General features: G+C 41.4%; 2 protein-coding genes across 2 annotated transcripts in view; one reads left to right on the top strand and one right to left on the bottom strand.

Moving 5' to 3' along the window:
* The window catches only part of cd276 (CD276 molecule), a 63023-nt gene extending 58321 nt beyond the window's left edge, over nt 1-4702 (bottom strand). Inside the window, exon 1 of the mRNA XM_083969208.1 lies at nt 4084-4702. The gene's annotated coding sequence lies outside the window, so the exon portion shown is untranslated. The remainder of the gene's footprint in view (nt 1-4083) is intronic.
* A 132-nt stretch (nt 4703-4834) lies between these two features.
* On the top strand, nt 4835-10696 carry LOC310984098 (ubiquitin-like protein 7). The gene is made up of 11 exons (XM_083969207.1): nt 4835-5021; nt 5394-5577; nt 5755-5874; nt 5986-6071; nt 7728-7812; nt 7902-7959; nt 8070-8203; nt 8428-8477; nt 8578-8754; nt 8932-9042; nt 9568-10696. Exons 2-11 carry the CDS (start codon nt 5394-5396, stop codon nt 9706-9708), a joined length of 1146 nt encoding a protein of 381 aa, XP_083825333.1. The 5' UTR covers nt 4835-5021; the 3' UTR covers nt 9709-10696.
* The last annotated feature ends 1506 nt before the right edge of the window (nt 10697-12202 follow it).

The raw sequence follows: 12202 nt of genomic DNA on the forward strand, positions 1-12202 counted from the left end.
ATTCCTCTTCTCCTATAAAAACTAAACAGCTGCCTGCTAAAAGCTCAGACAAAAGGCGATAAAAGCCGCTACGTGAACAATTTTTATGTGATTATATTTCAAGTTATTCTGCACACGTTTTTGTTGGTTTGAAAAAAAAAAAATATCGGGGCAATTCTGGTGAAAAACTGATGCAGGCTGTGTGTTGCTTTTCAGCTCAGTCACCTCCGTGTCCCTGGGTCAGATTAGATGTGTGTGTCTGAGTGCATTTTTATACCACCACTGGGAGTCACCAAACTTAAATATTTAAAAAAAAAAAATCCTGAACACAAATGCCAACACCAGCCAGTGCTGCCAAAGGACAACGAGTAAAAGGAAACACACTGACATTAAATATCAACACATCAGGATGGAAATGGAAGATAACAGCTATACTCATTCTGCTGGTTGACATGAACTGCCATAGCGGCTGCACGCAGATCCTCCAGGTGGATGTTAAATATCGATGACACTAGTGTAACACACATTAGTTTTCCAAAAAGCTGGTACTTGTGATAAATGAATACATCAAAAAAATAAAATAAAACTCACTGTGTCGAAATGTTTTCAGTCCAGTCTGGGGTTTTTAAAGCTCTCAAGACTCAAAAACACATTTTTTTCATCCCTTTTTGCTTCACCCTGCTCCTGTTATGTAAAGGCTGGTGTGGCTGAGCGATCAGACAGTTGTGGTATGTCTGGTCAAATCTGGTTGATTTTGGCAGCATAACTTTCCATTTAGACCTCTGTAAAAACGTAAGTCCTCACACGATAATCTCCAACTAAAGGGAAGATGGAGGGAGGGGATAACAACACTGCACTGACTATATGAATGGTGTGAAAGGTTCAAAAGTTTAAAACAAAACAGATACTGTGATGGACAATCCTTCTCTTTTTTCCATTCATTCCCTACTGAGCCAGAGAGAAAAGTATTTTCAGTTCTCCACTTTTTTACCACTGAAGCCACAGGGAGTTAACCTGGGTTTACAGCCACCACTGCTGATGCTTCACAGCTTTGAACTTCCAAGGTGGGGCTGAACACTGGCTATATAACTCCAACCATTCAACAAAAGTGATGGCACTCTGATCAGATAAACACCCATATAAAGGAAGTTCAGCATAAAGGAGCCAGATCAGTTGTGGCGTTTTGGTACCATGAATCATTTCAATATTGCCGTCAGCTGTAGCTCCACCTCGTGACTTAACCAGAACTTTTTTCCATGAGGCTCCATTTATGGCTTAAGCAGAGAGAGGATGTGGGCAGGATTGCAGCTTCATCACAAAGTTTCCATAACAGCGCTCTGGACTTTTCAGAAGGCAGAGACAAGCACAAGACCCAAAACCATCTGAATCTTCCTTGATATTTACCATCACAGGATCGAACAGAGATCAAAAAAAAAAATTGAAGTATATAAGTTACACAATGTCCACAACAGCAGACACAGATCACATCCATCCTGTCCTTAAATATATAGAGAGGTTTTCCTAAGGAAAGCATGAGCTGCACTTTGCCAACACACCAAACCACAGTCTGACTGTGCGTCTGTGTTGTCCAGACACCAAGAAGCTATCAAAGGGTTTCTATTTTTTTATTGAATGACTCAAGTCCTTAACAGACCAGGGTGCCAGGATGTACATGCTTTTTTCTTCCTTTCATTTTATGATTTAACTTTAACAATACAATTCAATGGCAGAGATCAAAACAGGCTTACTGCACTTGCAAGTCAGAACCTGAGGAATACGATAGTACAATAAACTTTCACTGTAGAAGGCTGTATAAAAAAAAACTAGGATATCCATCTCTATATTACATTGATGAATCAAAAGTATTGCCAGCTCTTTGTTCAAGTTTCAGCGAGCGGATTTAATTAATAATAGTGCGCTCCAAAATGAAGACCATTAAAATGAAAAAAAGAAAAAGAAAACAGTTGCTGAAAGACTATTTGACAGTGAATATCTGGAATTTCTTTCAGTGATTGGTTGATTTCTTTCAGTGATTGGTTGTCAGCTTTTGAGGCATAATGATCAGTGTATTTCATTCTGGCACTGTGCTAAGGATTATTAAACTTTTTACTGAGGTCAAAGGAAAGAGAAGTGGTACTGGAGGTATCACACACCATTAAGATTTACAATGTTGCTGTGGCCATTGTACCATTGTACTGTTCGGCTGAGAAATCGGTGGCAGCGGCTCTTGAGCAGTTTGTCTTTTTTTCTTTCTTTTTTTTACTCTCACTCTACTCCTGGATGACAAGGCCATTCTTAAACACAGTTAATATAATGAATCTAACTGACCTTCTGGGCTCAGATGTCTCATTGACATATGGCTGGCATCATTGCCAAGCTTCTCAAACCACTGGGAACCATTCAGCCCTTAATGATAGGGACATTTCCAACCTGGATGGCACCAGTCCCATCAAAGGGTAAAACTGGATCATGGGATGAAAGTGAGCCTTTCAAATCCATATGGCAGCAGTGGGCAAAATTTACTGAGCCCTCTTTCATGCAAGGGAACGTGCCTTTACATCATTTAGCACATTGCTTAGTCAAACAGTACATTAGTTTGTCAAACTGAGGAAAGAAGAGCTCCATAAACTTCAAGAAAGCTTTATGGTTGAGAAGATGCATGAAAGTAGTATAACTTGCCAACTTTCATTAAAACTATGGAAACTCTAATATACAGTTCTCGCAGGGCCTGCATTAGTCTTATACAGCAATCCAATAATAGGCCAGACAAGGCAGCACTAGGATGTATATTTTTCATCCACCGTGTAATTAGTAGGTGAAGCAGTAACAATTGTAAGGCAGATATGTCAAGACCAGAAAGGTGCAGAGGATCAGTATGCAATGTGAGAGAGTGCCAACATGCTCCTTATACTGAGCCACCATGCACAGCCACTTTAGTGTAACCTTTATCTTATGGCAACTTGACATACTCTAACAATCTGTGCAATAATACAGATATGAAATATGAATCCTACCGTCACAAACCGCAATCACATCCCCAGCAAAAAGAAATACTGCAACTGAGCATCTCATACAATGCCAGATAACATCATTATCTCTCTGCTGTATCAGTGATCATTTCCCACACAAGTTGTCAGAATGGTAAAGTTACATCCTCTTACATCCCTCAGGAAGCTGTACCTTGCCAGCAGCTGCACTGTAATGTGATAAGGACATCCTACATCCCCACTGCAGCCTGAAGCATAGCAGCTCATGTCCCAATGCCTCTAATTTTTTTTTTTTTTAAGTTTTTAATTTTTGAAAAAACTAAGGAATCTCTACTCACAAACTCATCACCCGGTCTTGTCATGTTGTGACCACTTAAGTCAAAGAGTGTTTTTCCCCCTTGGCTTATGAATAGCTTGTTAAAGAAATATGCATAAACTACTAAATTTGTTTTTGTTTACACTAGGGTTAGGGTTGATTTGTCTGGTGACCACTTTGCTGGGTCTCAAGCTGGAAACTATTGATCTGACACAGTTTTCCCATAAACACAAAGGCAGAAAGAGATAGAAGAATACAGTAGCTTAGCCTATGTTTTTCTTTAAAGTTAGACATGTAGCCTAAGCCTACTGTAGGCTATGCACATATGGCCTGCTTTACAGCCTATGTATATTTTAAGTCATATCATTGTGTGGGGACTTTATATGTGCGTCATCTGCTTATTAAACTCCCAATCTTGTGTTAGAGAAATTGCGCACTGTTACACTGATTAAACACAGTGGTGTGGTGTTCATGTTTTGTCAAGTGGGGGCGCAAGACAGTCCATTTAATTCATAAATATGACCCGCTCCATTCGTGAAATAGTACACTGTATAGCTTAGCTAGCATCTGTCTTGATTTAAAACTACGAAACAGCCCAACAGAGAGCCTGCGGCACTGAGCCAGGGGATCGAGCCAACTATGTGTGGACCAGTAATCCTGCCCTGACTCCATGAGGTTCCTTTGCTCCCCAGCTGTTGCTCGTCTTTGACAATAGCCCAACTTTACAGTTATCTTTCCCGTTAGCCTGCGTGCAATAATAACACTCATCTGCTTTCAAACACAGTGTCTTCTTGGGCTTACCATGTTAGGACGGCGAAACTTTTAAGAAAGCACACACACACCAACCATCCAGCGGCGGTGACTCTCCTCTGCTTTCTGCTCAGGACAGCCGACGTTATTTTCCACAGTAGTTCATTCCTCTCTCAGTGAAACACAGCAACACAGTAGGAAAACAAACAACAACAACAACAAAAACTGCTGCTGACTCGATATCAGTTTGTTTTAAGACGCCGGGGCAAAAAAAAGTGCGAGGTATTTTTCAGTGGTTCATTGATTTGGGACGGTTCTCCACACAGAAACCACTCCTTCACTGCTTTGTCCAGCAGTGATGTCATCCCGAGGGGGAAAGAGTCTCCACAGTCCCGACCCCCGAGTTAACCGTTTGTTAACACACCGGCACCCACGCACCCACCTCGTTTTCACTGTACTACACGGTGACAACTCCTAACACAAAAAATGAACGAAATGAATGAATGTTATTTTACATAATTCACAACGCTCCTTAAAGGTAACACTTTGCTGTAGCCTACACAGCATGAATGTTGTAAAACAGCACGAATTTGTATATTGTTGACCAAAAAAATGACATGAAGCATATGGATAACTTAGGAGACAGACAAAAACAAAACAAAACAAAAATCCTAGGAGACATACTTAAAATGTATGCCTGCACACAATTTGCCCCAGAAAACATGGCTAATGAAGCTGAAAATCCTCAATGCAGCAGTGGAAATAAATTAGATATTTATTCTTAAAACGAAATGAGTGTATGCAAGCTTTTATAAATGGGTTCAGAGTGTTTTAATACTTTTCCATTTGTCTTGAGGCGCGTGTGTGTGTGTGTGTGTGACAGTGAGAGACACAATAGTAAGGTCTCCTCCGTTTGGGCAGTGGACGTAAACGTAGCACAGACCACGTGACTGGAACCAGGAAGTGCGTTGACTGTCAACAATAAAACGGTGAGTGTGCACTTCTGCTACCAAGTTTACAGTTGTCACGGCGTTTTGTATGTCAATTCATTATAATGTTATCAAGGAGATCGCTGTTTAAAGTAGTCATATTGTCTCGTACTGACAGTTAACTTTTAATTCAGCCGCAACTTTTAATTCAGTGCAGCTTTAGCAAACGCAACCCAAGCTAACCCCGGGTTAGCTAACATATCCCCCCAGAGAAGATACAAAAAAGAGGGTAATAACAACTTAATTCTGTGTCAATTGTCTAAAAACAGTGAAGTCATGATATCTTACTTGAAGCCGACACACCATTGATTGTTGATAAGCTCTGGTCAGCTCGTTTCGCTATCGTTCATGTCCCTGTTCATGTTTACACAGATGATAGAAATGGCTTCCTCAGACTGGCACCTGTCTTTGAAACTGCTGGATCAGCCCAAATCCATCTTCCACTTCCCAGAGATGATGCCAGGGGATGTCCCACCTGGAGGATACAGAGTGGCTACGTTAAAACAACTTGTAGCAGCTCAGCTCCCAGACTCCATCCCAGACCCTGAACTAATAGGTTTGTTATGGCGGTGGCTTTGTGAATGAAACCTGTCTGTGTCTGTGTGCTCAGTTCATCAGTTGGTTTAATTTCTCAATATAACTGAGAGACACCTGTTGCTGTGCTGGCTATGTATGTACCTGTGTCAGTCATACGTACTTAAAATGTTGTGTTTGTGTTCATGCTGCGTATCAGAGTTGGTCCACTGTGGGCGTAAACTTAAAGATGATCTTACCCTCGATGCCTGTGGGATTCAACCAGGATCCACCTTACACGTCCTCAAAAAGACTTGGCCAGAGCCAGAAAGCAGTTCAGGTTTGTATGTGTGTTTGTGTGTGTGCACACGCACGCTTGTCGTGAAAGCACTGAGATCTGTGACAATGTGAACGTCTGAACCACATGCATCTGTTTGTGTTTCTTCTTCAGAACCTGTTAATAGAGCAACCGCGGCCAGGGAGTTCAGGGTGTTTCATGCTGCTCTTCACTCTCTCAACTCCACCTACAGAGACTCAGTGAGTCACACTCCCAAGCACAGTGTCATCATCAACCTCACTGAAACAGTTTAATCCATTTTAGTCAGTGTCAAGATTCACAATTTAGTACTCCATCCACTGCTCATGTGATTTCTCTCCTTATGCCAAAATCTGTAGATGCTCATACGCATTATATCTCAGCCTTGTGTTTTAACCATAGGGCCAAGGTTTAAGCCCCAGTGTGTAAAATGAGGGAAAACAGTGACATTCTGTTTCTATTATTCATCTATTTAATAATTCTATTGTTTATTTATGAACGTGAAACTCTTGAAACATGCTCTCTGGTTGGCTGGATTTTCCATTCCGTACAATCACAAGATGGCGACACTCTCAAGCAAGTCCCTTGTATATATAAGAGAAGAATTATAAGGCTACGAAAACCAAACAGATTTTATTTTATGGCGATTATACACTTATACAAAATATATTCACTGGTAGTATTCAGATTTTGCCAATAGACCTTGAAAAATATTACACACTGGACCTTTAAGGATTGTCTAGATTTATCACCTCATATTCAGAATTATCTAGATCTTCTTGGCAACATACCACAAGCGCATCCTGATTAAGTATTTATAATTATTTTTTAACTTCTTTGATCAATTTGGATACAAACTGTTACTGAAGACAAAGTCTTGGTAGGGATGAGGAGTTCATCCTGTCCTCAATCCAAACCTTGACCAAGTTATTTGGCACAGGCATTAAACTGTGTTTGGGAACTTTTTAATGCCTTACACCGAGTAAAAAATTAATTGGGCCGTCCTTCACTGGGGAATGCAGGAATGCGTTTGGGTGTTTGTGTTTTTACTAGTTTTTGGACACAGGTGCCCTTGACTTGAGCGTTATTTGGCTCGAGTAATTGGATTCCTCTACACTGACCTTTAGGTGTAACTGCGCCTGTGTTCCCAGCTCTTTGATTTAGGTTCAATCACCTAGTTGTACTTTAGTTTAGGACGCTGGGCAGTTAGGAGCTGGTCAGAGATTATCCTCAAGGGAGAGCAAGTTTAGCTCCTACAGGCCAGAAGTTTCCTATAGCATACTGTAAACCAACAGACACAGTTTTAGATGCCAGCACGTTGGCTTGAGTGACAAAGGGACAGTACAGACAGAAATGGGCATATTTTGGTACACACTTGTATTGATACAGCTTCACGGTTGTTGGCACAGATAACTGATCCTGCTGATGGAGATAACAGCAGCAGATGGGGTCAGCTGACAAACAATTTGCATCCCAACACAGCATTCAAATATTATTCCAACCACAAAACCAACAGCAGACTACAGTATCTGCAGCGGATGATTGAGCAATAGTATTTAAATCTTAACATCCTCAACAGTGCAAATACACCAGAGGTTATGCTGCTGTTTATGGTTGAAATATTGAGTGAGAGCTGTATTATGATGTGGTGAAGTGGCTCTATTTGCTCCCAGCTCCACCTCCATGCACAATGCAGGACTACTGTCTATGGATAAATAACCACTCATTTACATAAGACTGCAGGTTATTCTCCACAGTTTACCAACATATAATTCTTACACAGAGTATATGAATGGCACTATTACTTGCTTTCTTCTGCTTTTGATGCTGCTACATTTACAAATGGCACTTACTATTTGTTCTTCACACATATATAGGTTTATAAAATGCTGACAAATAAAGAGTCCCTGGATCAGATCATCGTGGCCACACCAGGGCTCAGGTCAGATCCAGTCGCCCTAGGTAAGCCCCAAGTCTGTGAACATTCATTTTAGCATATCATTGTATTATGCAAATATGTAAATAGTAACATTTCCATTCAATCTGTTCAGGTGTGCTCCAAGACAAAGATCTATTCGTGCAGTTCACAGACCCCAACATGCTGGATGTGTAAGTGTGGCTCGTTGGAGCTTATTGTGGACACATGATTAGTGAGCACAGGCAGACAAGTGGGAAGGTCATTTGAATTCAAATCTCTGCTTTTGCTGTCTGTTTTCCAGATTAATCAGCACACACCCAGCCCTCGTCAACGCCATCATTCTGGTGCTGCACTCTGTGGCAGGCAGTATGCCCGCTCAGTCCAGTGCCAGCTCCTCTCGCAACGTCTCTGCCAGTTCCTACAGTGATATGCCTGGTGAGTTAGTCACTGTAATAGTAATAAGGAGCTGCTGTTGACAAGCTCTAACATTAAAACAACTGAACTGAGGCAGACAACAGTGTTACAATAGAGCAATTTAAACACAAGATTATTTAACTACACACATCATTGTTCATATATTTCCTTTATATTTGTTTTTGATGCATTTGTCATGTGTTTGTTTCATTTAAAATGTACAATTAATTGTTTTTCTCTGACAGGCGGCTTCATGTTTGAGGGCATGTCTGACGACGAGGAAGATTTCCAATCTGTGAGTCACCCTGGTTGATGCTCAACATCAGATATGTTCAGGAAAACTGATAACGCTGAGGAGCTTAATGTTTTCCTGTGCGTCTAAATGTATGTTACAGGGGAGCCCAGCAGGACCCTCCAACAGAGCAGGGGGCTCAGCAGGAATACGACCAGTGTCTCTGAGCCACAGTGGAGCAACAGGCCCCCGACCTATAACACAGAGTGAGCTGGCTACAGCACTGGCCCTCGCTAGCACTCCTGACAGCAGTGCAGTCACTCCCACAACAGCAAGTCAGGTGAGATTTATTTACATTTTTGAAAAAGATATACAAAGCCATCATTTTCATTTAAACCACTGAACTGATAATGTTTCAGAAATGCAATCTCTGCAACAAAACCTAGCTACCTTTCTGCAGATGAATTCATTTATCTCTCTTTTTTTTTTGTTTACTGTCATTCTGGCTTTGATTTAGTCGGACCCCTCCAGTGTAGCTCCCATGCCAGCAGGGACTCCAGTCAGTAACGATCTCTTCAGCCAGGCTCTGCAGCAAGCTCTGCAAGCCACCAACATGTCCGCTCTACAGGTGAGACGATGAACCGGCTGACCCCTCCCCATATTCACTTATTGTAGGAAATAATGAAAACATTTCAAAGGTGTTCACAGGGTAGGCAGAAAATAAAATATGCCAAGAACTCATTTAATGGCATGAATAAAAACTGACAAAAACAAAACAAGCTAACTGGAGTCAGGAGGCATTGACACGACTTCAAACCTGTAGTCGTGTCAATGCCTCGTAGAAAATAGATCTAAGAAGACTTAGGATCAAGAGTTGTTGATTTGCATACTGTCAATACCCTCAGATAAAATGACTCTCTACATTGAATTGTTGTTATTCTCAGGTCTGCCATCATGTTTCTATGGTTACAAAGAGGAAGTGTCTGCTCTCCAAAAAACATTTCGGTCCCATTAAATTCATACCTGGCCTGTTACTGTAGAAGATTTGCTTGATGTTTTCCGTTTTTTTGTGGTATCGGTGAAATGAAAAGTGTTCAGACTGGGTGGTTTTAGGACAAAAGATTATTCTTTGTATGTGTTTTTGTTTTGCCAGGGCCGCTGGCAGTCCCAGATGCAGCAGCTCCGGGACATGGGGATCCAGGACGAGGAGCTGATGCTGAGGGCGCTGCAGGCCACAGATGGTGACATCCAGGCTGCCCTCGAGCTCATATTTGCTGGAGGCCCAGGACTCTGAGCTCATACCCCACGGACAGAAGCTTTTATCAGAGGAAAGAGCAGGAGAGTGCGAATAACACTGCTGCTCAGAAACAATTTATGGATTTAGACATACAGTGTGGACATTTTTTCTATTATTACCCTATATACCTTTATAGTATTTGCTCCACCATTCAAACTGAGCTCCACAAAAGGCTGGGACTTCTTTTCCTTATGGATGTGACAAGATTTGTAATAAATGAATCATGCTAACCTTTACAAATCATTTATGATATGTAATTGGCAGGATTGATTGGTATATTGCAATGGTCTAAAATAATCTACTGCATTTACATAGCCCCACAGCCTATGTAGTTCAGCTGTTTGTACACTAGATGGCAATGCTGTAATTTATTTCTATTGAGACGTTTCTCACTCGCAGGTCATCCAGCAGCATAGGCTCCTTGTTTATTTGCCTTTTCTTCCAACTCTAAATTTAAAATAATCCCCTTGATCGTCTCTCTGTTGAATGGCGTCTCATGAATGGTCACTTTAATTGTAGTTTTAGTGATATCATTTTTCAATAATGACAATTTGCTCAGACAGCCAGTATCATTAAAAAAAGTTGCACAGATAAATTGATAGGTTTATTAACTATCTCTGAGATGTTGGTGCTGCATGTGGGAGCATTGCTACCATTAGCCGAGCCCCCCTCCCATACCCCCCCCCCCCCCCCCCCACACACACACACACACAGCCTTATTACAGACGCTTACATTAGCTTTGTCTCGTTGTCTCCCATCAGGGTATTTTAGGGGAGGACATATTGCGCGCCCCCCTCTGCTACCTACCGTTCTCCATCTACAGTAATTGCCCTGCTTAGTTTTATTACTGCATCTGTGAGTGTGACAGCTCAATCAGTGGATTGCCCTTTCATGAGCACAGCACCCAAACAGCGCTTTGTGTCCGTCTGTCCCCATTACCATTTTATATGCATGCACACCTGCGGGCAATTTCCACCTCCAACTGCCTCCAAGGGTATTTTAAAAATAAAGCATTTCCACTATGCTGAAGGAAACGGTGTCATAGCTTCAATAAAATAAAAGAAATGCTATTGTCTATTCAGCTAATTTAGGAGACTGTTTTGCTTGCCCAGAATTTTTTAAGCAGGGATGATGGGGAATAGTTTTTGCCTTGAGTTCAGATCTAGACATGTGATTTTGTTTGCACCTCCCTGATTAGATGTTGCAGTACACATACAATGTTGTACTGTCTTTACTGTTTAGACTAATATCTCAAGCCTCCAAAACAGCTGCTTTCAGGATATTCTAAACAATTTTCTGCTGCGTATCGCCACGTGAAGTTGTCATGGAGACACTCAGTGGAGTGTGAAATGGCGTCACACACATGGTATAGAAGAGCGGATGTTTATGTCCTTATTATTGTCGGCTGTGAGCACACTTCAAAGTAGTATTGACTAGCCGCCCACACTAAATCCTCTTTCAACAGAGAATTGAAATTACAGTTACCTCTGAATATACGTATACTTCGAAGAGCTAAAGTATAAAAGAAGAGTATATTCACTCCTTTGAAATGATGTGAACAGAGATGTTCAAAGTGCACATTTTCAACACCTTTTGAAAATGCAGCAGAAAGAAGGCGAGATGAATCTTAAGAGTTTTTGTTTTGTATGTTTCATAATGGGGGCAGCCATTGGTGGCACTCCATCCTTGACTTTGAAGATGTCAGAAGCAGCAGAAATAATGGAACATAAGCCGTTTCCTCTGGAGTCCTACTGTATTTTCGTGATCAATATTGTCCCTCGTCGCTGTGTGCCTACGCAGCACTTCAGCCCACGGTCAGTGAGGTTTTGAAAACCTGTTTGTGATTTTTTTAAAAGGTTTCCACAGTGATGATGCAATGGTGGATACATATCTGTTGAAAAGTCGACTCTGAGCAGGAAGGGGGAAGTTGCATAAACAAAGTTGCTTCCTAATGAATGAATGAAGCCTGGAGCCTTTGAAGCTGGCACACATCTTCCCAATTACTCCCACAGTGACCAGGGATTCAGGTAATGAGCAAGGTTCCGTGCCATGTCATTACAGGCAATATGTTAAGCCAATCGAAATAATCAACGCCAGATCTTTTGAAACGGTGTAAAAGCTCTTCTAATCAAGCCTTTACAGACGAGCAGAACAATACCAACGCTCTTTCTCCCCAGATAAAATCCTATGACGTGCCAGAGGAGCTGGGAAGGATTGGGTTGGTATAATGCGCTCCGTCTGCTTTTGTCTTTCTGAAAAGAAGCACTTCACGTGTTATTAACATTACCTGAAGATTGTTTTGTGCCTGGTGTGACTGAGCAGAATATGAAATGAGCCTCTGATGGACACAAGGCCATTTTATACCTTTGTGGCCCATTCATTGCTTTCAAGCCATGCTTTTTATTCTTCCCCTTCTTTTTCTGCTCTCCTTTTTTTTCTACAACCACAAAAGCTTCTTTGATGCATTTCATCCCAGGTGCTTTAACCCTT

The sequence above is a fragment of the Trachurus trachurus genome (genome assembly GCF_905171665.1).
Source record: "Trachurus trachurus genome assembly, chromosome: 3".
NCBI lineage: Eukaryota > Metazoa > Chordata > Actinopteri > Carangiformes > Carangidae > Trachurus > Trachurus trachurus.

Excerpts from the sequence above, each read along its gene's own strand:
- LOC310984098 (XM_083969207.1), top strand. The coding sequence starts at position 5,394 with ATGATAGAAATGGCTTCCTCAGACTGGCACCTGTCTTTGAAACTGCTG. Across the intron at positions 6,072-7,727 it reads ACTCCACCTACAGAGACTCA|GTTTATAAAATGCTGACAAA; the intron begins GTGAGTCACACT and ends ACACATATATAG. Across the intron at positions 8,755-8,931 it reads CTCCCACAACAGCAAGTCAG|TCGGACCCCTCCAGTGTAGC; the intron begins GTGAGATTTATT and ends GCTTTGATTTAG.